Source organism: Numida meleagris, chromosome 7, assembly GCF_002078875.1.
Source record: "Numida meleagris isolate 19003 breed g44 Domestic line chromosome 7, NumMel1.0, whole genome shotgun sequence".
NCBI classification, from domain to species: Eukaryota; Metazoa; Chordata; class Aves; order Galliformes; family Numididae; genus Numida; species Numida meleagris.
In genome coordinates this window covers 8231306-8252113 of record NC_034415.1, presented here as the reverse complement: position 1 = coordinate 8252113, position 20808 = coordinate 8231306, and the positions used below count along the sequence as shown (strand labels likewise).

At 43.7% G+C, this 20808-nt stretch overlaps 1 protein-coding gene across 2 annotated transcripts in view; it reads right to left on the bottom strand.

Annotated features, from left to right (window-relative positions):
- RGL1 (ral guanine nucleotide dissociation stimulator like 1) overlaps positions 1-20757 on the bottom strand; it is a 66401-nt gene extending 45644 nt beyond the window's left edge. The window contains exons 1-2 of one of the 2 annotated variants that reach the window (XM_021404312.1): positions 20731-20757; positions 19825-19935 (exon numbers count right to left, since the gene is read on the bottom strand). In XM_021404312.1, the coding sequence (XP_021259987.1) occupies positions 19825-19935; positions 20731-20757 (138 nt within the window). Of the gene's footprint in view, positions 1-19824; positions 19936-20730 lie in introns of those variants that run through there. The other variant, XM_021404313.1, reaches the window with a different exon arrangement.

Sequence of the window (20808 nt, the reverse complement as noted above, 5' to 3'; positions counted from 1 at the left end):
TTGTATTCGTATTATTTTAGCAGTCCTGCCTGTAAGCTGAAGAGGAAAGGACTTGGCAGAGGAGTTCAGGGCCAGGCTCTCAGAGTAAGACACTGCGGGCTGCGCTCGCATGCTAACAGGAAACTGCTCGGTCTGGATTTAATCAAGAGGACATCTCCTCACTGACATAACCGGGCTGCCCAAAGGCAAAAGAGTTTTCGTGTTTGCTTTTGTGTTGACTGCCTGCTCAGAGGAGTACAGTACTTAAAGCTATTAAAAGATATGCCTAAAAGTCTTGGCAAGTTTTGGCTGTGACACGCGGCGATCACTGCTAGGAGGCACTGGTAGTCATGATTTCAAAAGTACCATTGGAAACGATCTCTTTTACCCCAGAACCACTGATCTGAAGCTTTTTCCAATGCAAATATTATCTGTTGAGATCCTGAAAGTCAGAATGATGGAAGGAAGTCAACGCAATCACTTTTAATTAAGCAGACTGAAATAGATACTTAAAAAATACAAATGAGATGAAAAATAAGTAAATCGGATATCGAGTGTTCCTTGGACTTAGTCATGTAAAACATCACCGCTTTAGTAAAGATTTATTCATTTAGAAATCCTGCAAAATGATTTTCAAGAGCGCATAATTAACCACCTTCTACGAATCCCATTTTTATTGATTTTGACAGATTTTTAAAAGCTTTTGACTTGCGTATGAAGTTCACAGCTTTTCCAGATGTGGACTTTTCCACCATAGTTATTCCCATCAACCTACTGGACACGCGCTCTACGCTGGGCTAAACCTGCCCAAACTGCAGTAACTTATACATTAGGTAAAAAAAAAAAGGCCCCTTTTTTCTGTTTGCCTTAATATCCATCAGCATCAACCTTCTGAAATGGCTTTCGGCAGTTTCACCCTTATTTTGCTACCCTTAAGCAGCAAAACGGGCAAAACAGAAATTGTTTTAAGAGCAACTAGATTCCATAGCAGAAAACAATACTAATAACAAAAAAGCACAGAACGTGAGCGGCAGGAAGACTTCACGCTTTAGTCAAGTATTTCCGTTAATGACAACTTCAAAGTTATTAACGACTTATTTCCAACAAAAGTGTTAATGACCCTTATAACTGAGCCTGCTCCCCTGACAAGGAAGCCAGGCCGCCTCGTGTGCGTGCTGACAGATGGAATCCACAGCAGCTGACCGTTGTGCTGAACGTGCACACCTTGTGCTGACTGTGCCCCCATCCACATCACATCGTCATTAAAAAAAAAAAAGTGAAAAATGTTTTGGTTTTTTTTTTTTTGCTCTAGCAATACCACATGTTTCTCTAATGTATCACGTACATGAGAGAAACCAGCGACCAGACTAAACCCTTCAGATGAAGACACGGCGTTTCAAGTGCTGTTAGGGTAGGCCCTGGGGTGCACACGCCCGTGCTTCCTCTTGCAATCAGTTCTGCAGCTCTGACAGCACACGAGAGCCTCGCATCCACCACTCTCTCCTCTCCGTCCCTGTCCTCCGTGCTGCGGAGCCGTCAGCCTGGAAAATGGCTCACGTGAGATAAGATGGAATTTGAAGCAGAATTTCCACTCAAGGAAACCGTGGCTGGAATGCGTGATTTGGGTGGCCAGCGGTAGATTTCCTTGCAGCCTGCAGGCTCCAGGCAGCATGGATGCTTGCCTCTGCAGGAGCAGCTGTTTTTATCGTACAGCGCAGATGGAAATAAAATGAACACGGAGCTCTCTGCAGAGCTTTCTCCACTTTGCTAACTCCCATTTCCTCATTTTAGATGCTGCTGAAAATCAGAATACTGTGTGTTGACTGCACCAAACTCAGAAGCCAATGTAACTTTATGAGCTCTTTCCTGTGATCTGACAGCTAGGGGTATTCCTGGATTTCCAAAGCTCCACCCTTTTCCTTTCCTTTCTTACCACATAAATAACCCTTCTTGGCAGGAACCCAGAGTTTCCAGGACTAATTAATTCCATGAGCATTGTTCAAAAGGCATTCTCATTTTCTCGTATCCTCAGAGCTCACAGCCTGGCACGTATCCGTCCGAAGAACCAGCGAACAGTAACAAAAGCTGTAGGTCAGATTCAGAGGTAAAAGAAAGGAAAGCGTTCCACAAACGCTGTTGCTCAGTTAGAAGAACCCTGTCACTCAGGCACCTTGCAGCTACTTAAAGCCACTCGAGGGGAAAATAAGGAACAACAAGCATAGCAAGGCGCTGAGCAGCATTTCTCACACCTTCTGAAGTTATGCAAATCTAGACTCGTTCGGGTATCTGAATGACGTGGAACTACCTCTAAATGAATCGAAGCAAAAGTAAAGAAGCCTAAGTTATACATCACCTCTTGCTGCGTGCATCTAGAGGAGTTTAAGCAAGTGCAGAAAGCAGCTGGATCTTCAAAGAGATCTACATTAAAATGGCATTGTCCAACTCTTATAATAGTGCACAAAATCTCAGCCAAGGGAACATATAAACTCTCCCTCTCAAATTTGGGATACTTCTTTGAAATACCCGTGCAAAAGAATGTAGCTGTAGTATTCAATGAGAACCAAGTCCTCTGAGAGGTTCGCTATGCAGTACACACACTTTTTAAAAAGACCCAAAATTGCCCCAACAGCTTGATCCCAGTCTTCACCTCTAGCTATCCTGTATGATTTACACACTTACCTTCTCATTCCTTCCCACCTACAAAAAGGCCCTTCTCAAGCTGACTCTCCCACCTTGCGAGGCCTTTCAGCAGAATCAAGACAAGGCCTCACATCCTCTTATCTAACTTACTATCTTGAACGGGTTAACTGAATCTGAAATATCAGATTCGTTCAACTCTTTTTCTTTCTCTTTCTTCTGACCATCTCACAGTTCTGCAGTTTGCCACAAGTATGCCATGGATACGTTATTTTCATAACATGTCGGGGTGTATAAATATTCTTGTGGTGGCTTTGATCGGACACTGAAGTTTAGCAAGTGCCTAATTTAAAATAGAACACCAAGAAAAAGGAACTGGTAAGTCAGGTGGAACTCTCAGTCATGTGCATTCATGCTGTTTGAGAAGCATCTGTCACCAAATGACACTTACTAGAAATATTTTTCTAGCCCAATAACAAATCCGACTCATATCCTTTCCATACCCCTTCCATATTAGAGGAAAAGTACTTCTAAAAAACCTAGCATCCTCCTTGCTTCAGTGCATAGGAACAACAAAATGTCTGGACTCCAAACTGAGCAGTAAATAAATACTAGAAAAAATAGGAGGCTAAGTGAGTAGTGCACCAGAATGAGGGCATGGAAATAGGTTTTACTGCCCTTTTTGGCAGTAAACTCAGCCCATTCTCCAAAATATTTTGACCTGTGTAGACTCTGAAGCATTACGCAGTGTCTCCATGAGGAAGGAGCTCTTCACAGAGTCTTCAGGCTTGCATGGAACTGTCAGAACCAATAAAAGCAGGTATAAAAACAGGAATGGCTTTTAAGAATCACAAAAGAGAGACACAGGCAGCTGGAGCAGTCCCTCTGTGCACAGGAGCAGTGAGCAGCAATTACTGTTCTGCTGGCACCCCATCGTAGCCTCATTCCTCCCATGCCCTCCCCACACTCACTGCTTGCAGGCTGTCTGGGAGGCTGGTGGGTGCCAAGGCTGAGCTACGTACTAGTAAGTGCAAAAGAGAAAGGAAGGGGAGTTGAGCAGAGGAAAGTGGTACAAACGATGGCAGGCAGATCAAATATTGCACTGGACTTTGACTTAAGAACTGCTTCCAGTAATCTTGCTGTAGCTTACAATGACCGTACGCTGCACCTCGCAAGTACCGAGGGGCAAAGGTGCTGTATTTACATGCAGAATGCAGGCCTCAGTTATGAGTGCTGGAAAACACAGTGCACTCAGACAGGAGGTTTCTGCCATAAACCACCCCAGAAGTTAATGTAACCCCTATCTATAAAACTTCAGATAAATCAGGCTAAGTGTTTGGCTGGGCACCACAGAGCTGAGCCAGAACCACTGGCCACCTCTTAGGGGAAATGCAACTCTTTTCAGAAGTTGTAGCTGTGCAAAGCAGAACATCTGTGAACTGCAGGTGCAGGCAGTTTGGATCTCCAGACTACAGCCTTGCAAGAAGAGTCCCTCCTGGGAGATGTTTTGGGATGAGAACTGATGGCCTCAAATTGCACCGGGGGAGGTTCAGGTTGGATATCAGGAAAAATTTGTTCTCCAAAAGAGTGGTAAGGCACAGGCACAGGCTGCCCGGGGAGGTGGTGGGATCACATAATAGATGTAGAAGACCACCAACCCAACGTCCTCTTATTGCAATGAGCAGATGGTGGGAGCTAGAAACAGCAACTGCAAACATGACAGATCCATACATTCAGCTCAAAGGCCAGAGTCCAGCTCACTTCTTCGTAAGGCCTACTTGAGAACAAACTATCTCTCACCAGAATGAAAACTCCCCGGTTTTTCCTCACCCATTTCACCGTGTTTGGAGGAATCTTCCAGTGCCAGGAACAACTGTGTCAGTCTGGATCTTAGCACTGGGTTGAGACACCCACGTGTTCAGCAGAACAGACATTTATAGAGCTTTTGCACTGGGATAAAGTGATTACAGGGTACTGTCCCAAGCAACTTAAAGGGCACAGCGAGCAAGGAGAAAAACAAAAACAAACAAAAAACCAAACAAACTTGCCATACTTCTGTTAAACTACATGACACACTGGTACGCAGGTCAAATGCGTGCCGTAGCACGTGATAGTGATATTCATTTCTCAGCGGGCGTTTCCTACAGAGGAACTAAATGAAATGTATTTAAGTAGGGTAGAGCAGTTCAGCTGGAAGAGACCTTCAAAGGTCACCTAGTCCGACTGCAAAAGTGTTGCATAAATGGCTAAGACCACGTCAACTTCCAAACTTTACATACATATAAGCAAACGTGCACTTGTAACAACCTACTTTCTTTAATTTAATTAGGCAGCTGAGGTTAAATGACTGACCTAAAAGCACATATTAGTCCCTTCCAGGACTCCTTTCGTATGCAAATATTAAGAACTTTGTACATGTCAGGCTTCATAAGCTGGAAGTCAGCCTACGTAACGCAGTAACATATCACAACAGTATGGCCTCTACACAAAATCCTTGCTGCTATTCTAAAGCAATGCAGAGTCAAAAGGCCTACAACATCAGGCCTACACCAACATCCCTCCGGATATATTAAAAGAAAATCAAAAATACAGCTGCTGAAGTCCTCCTCCAAGCTCACAGCCCGCCTTGAGATGGAGAGCTTTGTTTGTCCTCCAGGCCTCTGTATACGTAACCCTGTCCCCAAAAGCCTCATGTCCCAGTCCCATCCACCTCAACACCAATGCTTTGCTGCATTCTGCCTGGCTCCATAATTCCCTACTTGCTTGTTCTACGACCCTTGAATACTTTGTTCAGACAGCACGGTATTATTTCCAGTACAACTGAATGTTGACACCACTCAGTGCTGCTATGGAATCAGCCCAGCTGCATCACCACCACACAGAAGCTGAAAATCCTCAATTACCCTCATGTTTATAAGCTGTCTGGCTCTTAGAGATGATGAAAACTCTCCATCTTCCCCAAGAAAAACTGAAATTCTGTTTGTGAAGCACCGGTTGGTGAGGTAATTTGCCACAACTCTTGCACGCTGCGATTTTTTAATAAATGCCAAGTATAGCAGAGAGAAGGAATGCTTGATATTGCCACTAGCACAGTCGGACATTTACGATGGCAAGAGTTACACCATTTGATGAATATTATAGCTCAGCATTAAAAAAAAAAATGTATTTTGACCATTCAGAAGCATTCTCACCATCATTTCTCAGATCATTTCTCACCAGTGCTTATATTGATGGTAGTCAAAACTGTGATGCTTTTCCTGTGAAAGGTTGCACCACTTTTTTTTCCCTTCCAGGAACGTGATTTAATTTAATTGTGGAGCTCATCATCACTTTCTGCTCAGCCAGCAGAAACAAAGAAAGTCCTGTGTGAGACAGCAGGCAAAACTGCTGAACTCAAAATGGATTTAAGGATGGCAGAAGTAAGAATTCTGTTGCATAATTATAACATGAATACACATTACGTAACACAAAATGGTTTTATTTATCCTGATTGGATCGTTGGCTTCCCTTTCACACCATAAAGCTTGCTCCAGCAGTACCCAGAAATTCAAATTATACTGACACAGGAAATCAATGTAGTGCAAACAACGAGGCAAGAGTGATAGATGTTAACAGCATGAGTAGCTGGAAAATAAAACTGTAGGCGTGCATTCTGGCAGAGGAGAAAATATTTAGCAGAAGATGGATTCAGATTTTAAAATAATTTGAATTTTGTGGAAGAAAAAAAGAAAACAAGGAAATGTTTGTACATGTTTCATAACGACTACTGAGTAATATCTACCGCCAAGCTTTTTTAATATTTTAAAGCAGAAATAGGTTCGCAGTAAAGCATTTTTATGACCACAGCATGAGTACATATCTAAACTGAATTATATACTTCATTTCAATGGCTGTGCTTTTTACTACTCTTTGTTTTGAAACTAAGAGATGTCTCCAGGGTGGGGCCTGACCAGAAAAAGGAGCAAGATAATGTTACTTAATATTAAAGGTTACTAGCTTGAACATTTACTCAAGCACGAAGAGAGTCCAAAAAATATTAGTTCCATCACTAGCTAAGGCCAAACTGCATTTTTACTATATTATCAAGACATCACAGGGGATTGATTATGGAGCCTATTAAGATTCTTCTCTTGTACACGTACACACGTAGTGTGAGCCTACATGTATGAGTGCTTGCACGTGTATGTACCATACCCGTGATGGCAACATTCTTGTGCTAATTACGTAGGTTTCTTTACGACAAATTGGCATTTTTGTACGATAATGTGCCAAAGTATACGATAAAGAAGCACATTATATATCTACAAAAATGACTGCATTCTTAGAACTAAATACAGCACCCGGCCTTTAACCCATCTCCTCTGACACTGCAGAAAGTAGCACCAGCTGCGTGAGCTGGCGCTGAACCCGCTGCAGACGTTTGTATTTCAGTTTTGGAGTTCTCTTGGAGCTGAACTTAAATCCTTAGGCAATGAGTACAAATCAAAACACACATAATTATGTGGAAGTACTGAGTCAGAATGCACAAGAAGCATAGCTTACAAGTAGAGGGGAAAGAGCAAGCAAAGAATGTCAGACTGTAAGATGAAACAGAAGTCCTCCACGTTATTGTCTGTGCTTTTTTTGTTGTTGTTTAATTATGCATCAGGAGTTAATAGCATATTTCTTTTCTTCTCTGTCCTCTTCTAACTCCACGGTCAACTGAAGTTTTCTGAACAAGAAGACTGCTTTTGTACAAAGAAGAATGCAAGCCTCACAGTTCAAGTAAGTGTGCAAGAGTTCATTCCCATTTCACATGCTACAGAAAGCCAGCAGAGCGACTGCACAGCCAGAATCAATCTGTGGCACTCATTGGGAAGAATGCAAAGTGCAAGATCTGGCTTCCAAATGAAATACATTATTGTTACTGACGAGACGTTTCCAACAGCAGCCATGTCAAAACGTAAGGCACCATCCCTGCCCCCGAGGGTTTCTGCTCTAAAAATGCAAAGTGCACCACAGGTAGGGCCAGAGATTACTACAAGCCAAGCACTAAGACAAAAGGATGTGCGGGCATATCTTCATAAACATTTTCTTGTATTTGCATGCACTGTTTAAACTGGCTTTCAAACACACCTCAGGAACATTTAGTTAACTAATCTCTTCCGCACCGAAGACAACAGTTAATCCTGAAGGATGTACTGACTTGCCATTTGCACCCAGCACCGATGAAGCTTTGAAATGTTACCATCCCCATCTAATAAATCCAATCCACATGAGTATTATCAAAAACAAAACAAAACTGAGGGACATTCTGCACTTGGTTTGGATCAAAACAGCAACTCAGTGTGATTCAGCACACACAATGCCAAGATGTGGGGCATAAACTATCTTCCCGTATGCCTGGGGTAAATAAAAGCCCAGATAGCAATTTAACATGGCACGGTCTGCTTCTGCTTTTGGATATATTGATGCTTGGAAGTTTAAATCACTGCTTTTCTGAAGAGTCAGAAGACGCTCTGAGACCTGGAAGCCTAAGCTGCTACATAAAAAATCTGGACGTAAATTGGTGGCAAACAGGAACAAGTGAAAACTCTACCAGGCTGCAACCCGGCAGCTTGACAGAGCACAAGGTTGGTGACTGCTACCAACTCAACTGCTAAAAAACTTCACAGCTTTGGTCAACAAAACTGTGAAAAGGTAGCTACATCCGATGGGCAACAGATGGCTTAGGCAGCCAAATGCAGAGACATGTAAGAGCCCAGCAAAAAACGTCTGTTGAAAGTGCTACCTTCAAAGGTCACGCTGTGGCACACAGATCAGAGGAAAGATCTGAAGGCTTCGAGTAGGCAGAACACTCAATCTTTCAGCACAACACTTGGAAGCAGCGGCAAAAAGCAAACAATTTGCAAAGGATAAATAGAGGGTACTGAATCAAGTCGAGGGACATTATTCTTCCACTGCATAAAAGGTCTGATGAGACCACATGGAGAGTACCATGCTCTGTTCTAGCTGTCTTATTTTTAAGGCAGCTATTATGAAGTTGAATGGGGCACAGCAACCCACACAATTCCTACATTCACAGAGCCTCAAGCAGCAAAGATGCAAGCGCTCATTTTATGCGTGAAGAAAGCAGGATCCGAGCACCCAAAGTTCTCATCGAGCAGCATGAGGTTATAGGAAAGCAGGCCCGCAGCAAATTCCCAGGTCATGTTGCAATATGGTCCCAACATCTTTGGGACGTCCAAGTTCTCAGGATTCTTTTTATGAGTGCCTGTGTTCAATTTTATTCTGCCTCGTTAAATATTTGCTACAAACAAATCGAAAACAGAGCTTTACAAACGGCAACACATCATAATTGTCATTTTAAACTCCATGAGAGGATTTTCCTTCTGACAACGGCCAGATGTTACAGAGCAAGGTGAATAGATAACATTTATAGCACAAAGAATAACCAATCTAAAAGGAAAGGCTGCTCAGTCACAGGAAGCGTTTGTTTTACGCCTAAACAGTAAAGAGTTACGCGGCTGTTTTGAATCTCATGCAGTATTCATGTGTTTCTTCTCATTATTTATATCAATGCCCAATCCTCCCTGAATCCTTCTAGGCTGTTGGACTCAGTTCCTTCTAGCAGTGAGTCCTTCAGGTTAATTACATGCAATGTAAAAGTACATGTTTCTTTTTCCCTTGCTTTCAGCGTGCCACTTTCCACCAAACACTCCCTGGCACCAAACCATCCCTTGCTCCACTCACCGTTTCAAACGTTTTCGCTGTACTTTCCTATTCACTGACAGTGCCAAGCCCCCATCCTGGGAACATTTAAAACAAATGTACTTATCATTAAATCCATACATCGGTCCTGCTCGCACTAAAACCCAGATTTGATAGTCCTCACCTTTCCAGTGTCTCTCCAAATGCCGGCAGCCATATCCCATCTGCCTATCCCATCTCTAGCTCCCTCAGCTTTGAGATGAGGGAACAACAGAGATACTACAGTAACCTCTTGCTAATTAGCTTAGATTCTCTAAGCTCTGCTCCATTCCCCCCTTCCCTGCCGCAGCCTCATACTTGAGGCTGCTGTCACAACTGCTGCGGCGAGGTGACTGAAGTCTTCCACAGAACTCTGGACTCTCAGATGTCCAGGCCTTCTCAAATGGTTCTAATTAATTCACTTCTGGTCCTGAATTGTTTCACTGTGCTGCCACGCATTGTTAACCAGCTGCTTCTTACTGCACGTGTGCCGCATGTGGGGAAGACATCCGTGTGATAAAACAGTGAAGCCACTAAATATCATCCTGCAACTCTGACAACTAATCGATTTCCCTAGAACTTTATCTAATGCTTCCAACTCTTCAACAACCTCAAAAGAAAAAAAGAAAAAGCGGCTTTTATAAAGTCAGATTGTCTCAGAAATACATTTTCCTCCCTTCTTTCCCACCTCCCAGAATAAAGGGGAACTACACGGACATGGTTTAGAGGGCATGGTGGGGATGGGCGGATGGTTGGAGTGAATGATCTTAGGGGTCTTCTGCAACCATAATGATTTTATGGTACACCAAATCCAAAGCATCAGCACTGCTGCTGAGCTGTAAGCCCCACCCAAAGGCATATAGTTTCATACCACGTTTTGCTACAACATACTTCACATAGCCTGCCTGCTGAAAATTTGGGGCCATGCTTTTGAAAGCCATTTGGATGAAAGATGCTGTAAGAATGGAGGATCATTACCATTTCACTAGGATATGTTTTTGCTTTCCTTCAGCGGCATCGTGTTGAACTGAACTACAAAGCTGCTGTACTCAGGCACTAGCATGAATTCATTTTGGTCCAAATTAGAGTGATTTCCATTAAAAAAAATCCACTTTCACACATTAAAAAAAAAAAATCTTATTCCAGAAATAGTAAAAAATATGACACAGACTTTATAATTCAGCCCTCAATGTAGTGTTACCTGCTGGTGTAGCACTCATGGAAAACTTTGGGCCACATCCCAAGAGTTTCTGTGGCCACCGAACATGAAAAGAGACTGAAAAGTTTGTACATAACACACATCAAAATACCACCGCAGTGTTCAAAGAATGGTCTGTCAGCCCGGCCCATATCCACTGGACAAGAGCCTTGCTGCTGGCTGAGTGATGCACAAAGGATAAGCCATTTCAAACATGAGGAGCATCCTGGTTTTCTGCTGCAAACGAACCGCAGCACCAAAGATGAAGATAATGTTTTATGAGCTCTGAAACTGTCTTCCTGGGGTAATACACAACACTAAGACATCACACTCACTCTGCCTCTGGTCTGCAGGAGGCTACACACCAGCTGCACAAAGACAAGCAAGAAACCACACACCAGTTACACAAGGACAAGGAAGAGTATGAATCACACTGTGTCAGCATTCATTTACCCCTGTCACACAAGGTAACCCTCCTGCCTTCTAGGAGCTAGGCCAAGACCTGATTGCTTGTGATCATTCCTGCACACAGCTGTGGCCCCTTAGAGCACTGGCTATAGGAAGCTCTGTATTTAGAAAATAGATTCCTACACCGGTAGTAAAAGATGCACGTTCAAAGCATGCATACACACACTGTCACTAAACATATTTTTAATTAGCTTTAGCAAGGCTAAATTTAAATCCAAGCGTGACTAACATGCTCGCAATGCTTCGGTCTGTTTCTTAAATGAAAACATCAAGCCCTAAACTGTAAAACTAATGGTTTCTCCAGGGCTGCTCTCTCCACACCATCTCAGTCGAGTTCATATGCTGTTTCTCCCAGGCTTTCCGATGACACATAGCCACATTCCTTGCCAACACTTCTTTAACCCAACAAGTGACCTAGATCTTCCAATGTTCAGAAGGAAAATGCCAGTTTCTCTTCAGAGCAAGTCGATTTTTTGTTATCCCTTTCGCTCATTTCTTCTTGGAGAAGCAAGCAAAATGAAATTCACTGATGTTAGCAGCCGCACAGTTAAGACACTATAATTAGGGCAGAATCTTTACCATCCAAGGAGCATAGTTTGAAAAGACAGGCATCCTGGCTATCAGAGGAATTCCCAGTGGATATCAGTTACAGTACAGGGTGTTGTTATGTTCCCACATGTCACAGGTGACCTGAAAGTATGTCAAAAGCAAGCTTTCAGATTGAAATAGATTGGCTGAGAGATTTCCAAGACGTAGTCACAAACAATCAGTGCAAAAACAGAACAGTGCAGTCAACAGCAACATCTGCTCTTCTGAGACTCCCTTACCTCTCATTATTCCACTTAATGGAACAGTCATTAGCAGGAGATGCCTCTGCACAGCCCTGTATGAAGAGAAGCTTCCTCTGTGTCTCTTCCTAGTTCTGAGTGGCCAAGCAAGAGCATCCTGCAATAATAACATGCAAGACTAAAGCACTGCAACCCTGTCACTCTTTGACAGTTTGGAATGTGAGGTTTTCAACACAACCAAGAGCACGATACGGTGCTGTAAAGCTAGTTATCCTTCTCATTACGCATGTTGCATTTGGGACTGAGAAAATGAAGGACAGTAATTTTTCAAGCTTCCATTTTAAAATCCATAATAAGCTCAGGTCTCACGTTCGAGTGTTTGTTGCACAGACACCCAGCTAATGACTGCATCGAAGTGTGCTACCTGGAATATCCCTAGAGCAGAAAAGCATACCTGAATGAGGAAGTAAGGAAAAAGCAGTTGTTAATAAGGGCTATGATGCTAGGGTACAACCATGCCCACAGCTGAAGGAAAGGGCAGGAGGAAAGAGCCTACTCAAAACCAGAAGGTAAGCTGAATGAATTCCAGGGCTTTCTTTTGACAACCTGTCCGTAGGTAAAATCAGGAGACTGCAGAGAGAATCAGGTAACTGTGTTCTTTGTGTGTCTCCAGCAGTTGGCAGGTACCTCCTGCCATACCAGATCAACGGGAGCGCTCCCCATCTTTCAAACTTCATCTGTAAGACAGGTCCTCGGAGAAGACAGCATTCTGAGAGCAACAGCAGGGTGCCTGTCAGCTCCTTCTGAACTGCCTTTCTACTTCTGCCAAATATACAGTCAGAACTATAACCCAGCCTTGCGCTGGGTGGTCAGGACAGGCAGCAGGAACCTGATTCCAAGGAGTCTGGTTTAGCCAGAAGGGACCAACAAATGCTTCCAGTCAAGAGACAAAACAGAAAGTTGCAGCAAGGACAAAGATCAGCTAAGTGCTGGCCTACTGATTGCACAGGAAACTACACTTGGCAAGAACATCTGGGACCTCAGAGTAAGACAAAAAAAAAAAATCACAGAGCTGGCTTGAAAGTGCATATGTGAGGGCAGGATCGGGCTCAGAGAAAATGTGAGGCTTTGCATGTTCCTAAAATGTTGATAGTTCCAGGCACCATTTAAATCTCAACCTGTATTTAGGAGGTCAGCACTGGAAAGGAAATAAATCCCAACTAAAACTTCTTTTCAGACTTGAAAAACAAGTCAGTGAGAAGGTTCTATCCGAGGTCCTCACTGGGATATGGCTTAGACAGTTCTGTATCATTCCTCTGACTGAACTCTCCAACACAAGCTTCCTGCCAATGTATGCAGCTCCAGAGGTGTTCAGAAGCCAAACATGTGGTTACACGCGGCGCGCAGCACAAGACAATGATTCAAAAATCAGTTCTAATACATCATGAAGTTCTCAGGAAAGGCACTTATCGAGTGCTATCAGTGCTAGGAAAACACATAAATATTTAAGGACGGAGTTGATGTTTCTCACCTTGTCCCCTCTCAGAATTTTGAAGGTATTTAAAGCACCCCTTCACAAAAAGGTCTTTATAGGTTTGGAAGAACACATTCAGCTGTACACCCAATGTTATAGCATTAAAGATGGCTTGAGAAAAGTAATCTTTTGAGTCAGTCTCTAACTTAACAGACTCCAGAGCCAGAAGTCCAGCTGTGGCCAAAAAGGAAAGCAAAACGTGTCTCTAAAATCTGCTTTAGAAATGTAACCAATGGCTAAACTAAATTGGCAGCACTGGCCGTGAGGGAGCATATTATTTCACCGTTATCAGGATATTTAAGACAGAAAGGAAGAGCAGTCTGTGTCATCCATTAGTACAGTGAGAAACCTAATACTTGAGGACTGGCTCACAAAGCTTAGCAACCATTTAAGATGTGGAGATACAGGCCCTGCATGGCTCCTCCAGAGCACTGGGCTCTGGGGAACTCCCATTCCTGGCTGGATTTCCTGAGACCTGCCCCAGTAAAAACTCCAGAGGCAAAGCACAGGTCTGTTCCTCACTCCTTTCAGGGTAAGGTAAAGTACTCTGACAGAAAAACATTTGCAAGCATTACGGAGCCCCTCCTGTCTCTCATTCCTCTCTGCTTCCCTCAGATTCCTGGAGCGCTGGACACAAGTCGCCCAGCCCTCCCTAGCCCCTGGAAGGGTGAGATAAAGCACTCCAGCTGGCTGACAGGGGAGCTCTGCAAAAATAACTTCACTGGACTTTGAAAACTCTGTTTTTCATTCTGTAATCTTCTTGTCCATCTGCCCATGCTACACCCATGCCTTTCACTGCTCATTTTCTGTAGCAATGCATCCTCTCCATTATGCTTGCACCACTGTTCCCCCACCTCCATTTCCACGCCAGTGTTTTCCAACATTTTCTAACACCACTCTGCTTTTTTTTTTTTTTTTTTTTTGCATTTGCTTCTCCACGTTCTGCTTACCAGTGCATGTTCACATATCCACACAAACAAGGCACTCTTCACCCACCTCACTGCTCTCACCTCCTGCCTCCCCTGCAGGTACTCCTCCCCACCTGCCCTTCTCTCTCTGCTTCTAAAACAGCTTTGAATGTAAAGTGACATTGGTGACCTCCTCTTTGCAGAGCAGTCCCTCCAGCACCACGACAGTCTAGCACCACTGCCTACCTTGAACAGCCCCCTCTTAACCTGGATAAGACAATGGGGACTTCTACCACAAAGCACATTCAGTGGTAATGCTGTAGAGTAATTTGCTTTCTTCACTCTTCCTGGCGTGCTACTCCACTACCTTGTTGCTCTGATGATTTGAAACCTTATTCTAACTTCTAGCAATTTACGTGCATGTGTAAACTTGTACCTGGACTGAATGATTCTTTTTCCTCCCCTTTGCTTACGACATGATTTTTTTTTATAGGTGTTAATTAGATATAGCTTCAGTCTTCATATTGTTAAGATAACCAACTATAATCTTCAGATAATAGCCAGACACATTTGTCATTCTCCTGATTATCCCATCTCCCAGTTTAAACCAACTTTCTTGAAAACAACCAGAATTGCACAGTCACACCTAGGACACCGTACAAGGAGAGCCATGCTTCCCATCTCTGCAAGGAGAGCCATGCTTCCATCTCTGCAGGCAATAATCTAAAACACCTGAGCATCATCACATTTGCCTTTCTGGTTTACATTATCCTGGTGGGTCACGTGTACTTTGATTGACTAAAATGCCCGAAGTTGGAAGGGACAAAAAAAGGACGAAGACATCAACCTACAGCAGAAATTTTAATTCTTTCACAAACACGTCTTTGTGTTCTGTGCTACATAACCTCAACCCACTCCAGTTACACCAATCCCAGTTGTCAGCCTCTAGTTGTTTTCTCCTCTGCCAGACCATTAGATTTTGTCAGCATGCTTCTGCTTTGGTCACTGACCTTAATGAACACATAACAGCAGTTGAGTTGCAAGACCGACCTGCATGCAGTTGTCTCCAGACCAACAGTTCCTCTTTGCTCCCCAGCAGTACCTACCACTTTGGTTCAGTTATTGTCAGTTGCCAAGAATGTTCATTCACTGAGGTAGCCTTAAAATGTCTTTGCTCTTCATATAGTCATTCATTTCTTCCTGCCTTATTGTCCTACATCATTCATCCCTTTCTCTTTCCATCACTGTAGGGTCCATCCTGCTCACCCCTAGCCCTGGTGCCACTTCACTGCACGCATCCACTGGCATCTGACACAAACACAACCACCAGGACAATTATCTTCACCAGTAAAACCTTTTTTTCCCTCCCTTTCTTTTCACTTTTGTCCCCTCCATAGTCAAACAACTTCAATATTTTGGTTTAATCTTATTCTGCATCTGCAGTCTTGGCTCCTCAAACTCTCCAGCCCTCATTCCTCTTTGCAAAGGATACCTTTGCAAACAACTCTCAATTCTACTGTGTGATGAGTGTGGAATTTTCTTGCCTGTGCTCCTCCTCTGATCCTATCACTTACGTGACAGATCCCATCCCCTTCCCTCATAACTCTTTCTCTTGGGCCTTTTGCCTCTCACATTCACATCACTCACTTCTTCCGTTCAAAATTTATTTCAGTCTATCCTCTCTTAAAGAATTCCTTCTCTTTCTCCACTTTCCTCTCTCCTTGCTGTTCCTTCCTTTTTCTTTCAAATCCTTGTTTACTTTTCAGTTTGTGTTTTACAGTAAGTCATCAACTGGAGTTCACACTCAGACTCAGTCAGCATACTGTTCTTGGCAACAGAAATTAAGGTGTTCAGAAGCTGATCTACTTATATAGCTCTACTCTTATCTGCTTCTGGCTACAGCGTGACTCAGCCGGTCTCTCAGCCTTGTTTCATGAGTACATGGCTGGCAGTTTGAGATCAAAAAGCCCCACAGAACGCTAAACTTTTCACCTGCCTTTTCTGCTTTGCTGCCTTTTCTTTGCAGACAATAGCACTGTCCTGCCTGACACGCGGGGTGCCACCTTCTTTACGTCCTGAGACGTAAGCTGAATCTCATTTTTTAGGCTCTTTTTGTGCCATAGTTTTAATACAACCTTCTCTTCCTAGACATGTCATTAAAAGTCTTTGCTGCACTCTCTCACCTTCTAATCCTGTTACTGATATGCCTTTTTCTCTAGCCTGATGGAATCTCATTCTGAATGAACGTCCACTCAAATGGCTGCTGCGGAAAGCATTTCTTCTGGCCTTTACCATCCCATCCATCTATACAGTTCTCTGCCTCCCCATCTTTCTCTCGCACAAGTTAAGTCATCAATCAGTTTCCAGGGCCTTCACGGTTCATGGATTGTTCCCAGTCTCCACACCACTACTCTTGCTCTCATGACGATGCCTTCTGCCACACATCTATTCTGGAGACACTTCCACCCACTTGGGTTTGTTTGTTTGTTTTAAAAAAAGAAAGTCTTCATGCTTTCTGTTGTTGAGCTTTTCATGCTCGGTAGGGATCCTCTTTAAACATCTCCAGAAGAAACACTTGGCTTTGGAAAATTTTCCTAAGACTCTCTGTTGCCTTGATGTTTACCAATAACTTGAAAAACATCAGGCTGCTGTGAGATTCATAGCACTGCCTCAGATAGCAGCCAGCAGAAGAGATAAGGCACATCTGTACACATGTGTTATGTCATACTTCGTCTGTACATACATTCCTTTTGGTCAGGATGGTCCTTTTGTGCAGCATCTATCACAGCGCTGAGCTACTACTGGGGTTACTAATCCTTCATAATACTGTAGTGCCTAAAGTCTTAATCTTCACTAAATATTTAGTGACTAAGCATTTAGTGACAAAACCAGTAGCTATTATTGGCATCCTTTGATGTCTATATTAAATTTAAAGCTGAAAATGTGGTGTTTATACAAAAGCTTCACACTTCTGAAAGATACAGAGCTACCGACGACTGTGCAAGTCACAGCCTGTTTATCTTTTCCTTTTATTAATTCTAGAAGTTTGAAAATAGACAAGCGTTCCCAGTGCTTAAGCTGTAACCTTACAACTGGCTTTTAAACAGACCATTCCCTCATAGCAGGGACGACCATTCAGAACCCTGGATGGTATGTTAGAAGAGAGAATTTTAAGTTTATTAGCTGTCTTGAAACATATATAAGATCTGAGGTCGTTCTCTTACTGGTGCCTCTCTGAGAATGTATTTATGCACGACTTCAGGATTTTCTGCCATTAAAGAAATTGGCAATAAGCAACAACACACGTGGAATAAGCAAGATGTTTTACGTTCCCTTTAACACAGGTGGTGTGGCATTTCCAGACACATCATGTAATTCACCTCCTCGTGCTTTTCAGCTGAAACGTCTCCAAAGCAGTTTTACAAAGCAGTTTACATCCTTTCTCCAATCACTGGACCAAAGCCCTGCTCACAGCATTCAATACCCACACGCAACATGGATGTTCTCAAAGAACTTTGGCTCTTCAAGTCACAAGGCGCTCGACCCTCTGCAATTAACCACCAGCAACTCAGTGCCTCACAGAAGGTCAAACTAAGTAGACCTTAGCAGGATACAAACTGAGGCTGAATAAGTCACTGTTTTCTAACCTTAACCCACATATAATCAGTAACAGAGTTACCATATTTGTTACAATTAAGCTCAATACTTGCAGATGCACAGATACATTATTCCCATACTCTTCAGATGACCTTGAGTCTTCAACCTAAGGGCAACTTACTGCAACACCAAGAAGGGCCGGCACTGATGAATCCAACAGCTTTTTAATTAAGCACTATGAAGTTCTTAGTTTTGAGAAAAAAATAAACAAATTACATCATAAAATCCCGTAAGCTCCAGCTTAAAAATAAATTAATAAATAAGTAATCACCTGATGACAATTATAAAAGAGACAACCACGCTTTTCAGGGCAAAACCACTGGAGGTGGGGATGCCTATTCATAAATATCGTTCTGGGTTAGAGGCTATTTACTGCCCTCAGGACCACAGTAAAGCCATTAATAAAACAAGATCACGAGCTTAAAATATTTTATGTTCTGAAGAGCTTAAGGGAACAAAAAGCCCATATGTTTAAAAATATCGTTCAGTAAAGTGCATGAGATTCTTGCTGATTAAAGATGCCAGCCTGGAAGCTGCAGTCACCTGTTCATGCCCGGCACAGGTGCAGGCTTCTGACACGCTGCCCCACTAACAGGGCTCGATCCCACCTGAAGAAGCTTGCACTAGGCACAGAAAGCCAAAAGCCACCTCCATGACCTTGCAGTCCCTCATCCTCTCACTAAGACTCGTCTGAGCAACATAGACACGCTCTTCCTCTGAGAACGTGACCAAAGTTTAGCAAATTCCTTCTACACAGACAGAACGTGGGCTCGCTCACAGTGACCCCCACCTGGAAAACTTACAGGAGCGCAAAAATACTTTCTACTATTTTTCAATCAATCCTGGTAAAAACGGGAGGCAGAGATGGGAAATCTGCCACTCAAAGGAAGCAGGTTTGAAATTATCTGTTCCGATTAGAACTCTGTGTACTTCTTGCAAGCATGGAAAGGGGAAATTCTAAGCACTATCTGTATGCAGGACAAAATTTGCTTATCTTTCTTGACTGTGGTTTCAGCATTGCTATATTGCTTCGTGACGTGGAACTTCATAAGAAAACCATTCGATATAAATCTTTGAGCAGATTTTAAAGTCTTTAAAATACTAACCCGCGTACTATCACAAACCAAGTTCTTATGTGACTGCCTTTGATCATGAAGAAAATCCATTAACATAAAATAATACCGAAGTTATAGCCACCTCCTGAAGACCTGGCTCAGACTGCCACAGCTGCAATGATTCCAGGGAAGTGAGGACATTTTCTATCAGCTGGGGACTTGGCCTGACAAAGGTAAAGGCACTCAGCAGCATGCCAAATTAAGTGCATGTGTGTATTTAAGCTTATTTCACTCACCACTAAAGCCTCCCTGCTTTGAAATATACCCTTGAAAAAGAGCACGTAGCCGTAGTTCTTGCAGAAATGCTGACAAGTAAAAGGGAATACCAACATCTCATCTGGCTGAGAAAGAAAGAGTGAAATAAGACCCAAATCTACATTCACTCCAACTTTGAAGAAGTTTCTGCTAACTTTTGAGAGACCCTCGTTCGTTAAAGCACTGTGACTGTTTGGGGTACACGAAGCAGACTCCTAGCAACAGCAACGAGCCATAGCCCACTCTGAAATAACAGCTAAATGCCCAGCTTTTCAGATCAGACCAAAAGATAACCCTTATTTCTGCACTAAGTATCGTCTGATCCGTGGCCGCAACCGGTCAGATCTGTTTTTATACACATCGGTAAAAGAGGAAGAGCCAACAGTTCTTTCAGACGGCCCTGACAGACAGCTCCAGCGCTGTTGTTTTTAAACAGCGAGAGCAGTCAGCGCTAGAAGTGAACATCACAGAGATCGGTGTGAGATCCAGCTCCCTGCAGCAGGCTCCAAAGTCCATGAGCAGGCTTCCAAAATGCCACCGCGCCAGCTTCACTTACCCCGAGCCACCTCGCTCCTTTGTTGGCAGCTTGCTGAATCTGCACTCTTTTCAGGGTGACATGGTAAACAGCTCCCTCTTCCACCTCTTCACCCCAGTCCTGAATTGAGCTCTGCCGGGAAAGGGAGAGAAAAACAGAAAAAAAGAACTTTCCCCCTCTCCTGCTGACCACAATCTATACCAGGTGCTGTGCTGCTGAGGGCAGAGGATGGGCTGCACAAAGTAAGCACAACAATCAAAGCGAGATGGATACGAGAGGGAACACTGGAGATATTCTTGGCAAGCCGTCCCTTCCTGTGGTATCGAGATACCCTGACTTTCCATTTAGCTATTTTTCCTAGGCTAGCACATATTTCAAATAGTTGTACAAAGTCTTTTCTAAGGAAACAGTTTGGTTTTGATTAGCAGCCTCTCTTCCCTCTCCCTCCCGCCCCCCGCCTCTAAAGCAATTAATCTCTTTGGCCTTTCATTTGGGGAAGGAATGGCTCTTTTAAAAACCGTTGCACACTCGGGCGGACAGCCTTTAAACTTTGAAGCTACGAGCGTGTAAAGCGCAGCAACCCTCCGCTCCTCCTGACAGGAGGGACGTGAAGCGCCGCGGTTTGCTTCTTCAAAACCTATTATTTCCAGCTGCAAAAACTTTGCAGAGTCGAGGCTTTAAAACTCACAAATAACAGAGGACGAGAAAGAAAGCGGCGCGACGTCTCCCCAACTTTAACCGGACACGTGCCGGGATGTTTGCTCGCTCCCTGCGTGAGGAGCCGCACAAAGAGCGCTGCAGCCCGCGCGGACCCGGCCGAGCTCCGTCCCCGCAGCGCTGGACGGGCACCGCGACGCAAAGCCGGCCCCGCACCCCGCAACCCGCCCGACCCCGGCGCCCCGCGGGCACGAGGGGGGACCCGGTTACCATTTTAGCTTTCCACAGCAATCTCATTCTCAGTTCCTTCCCGGGCGCCTCGACGGGGCATGCCGCAGCCGCTGGGCG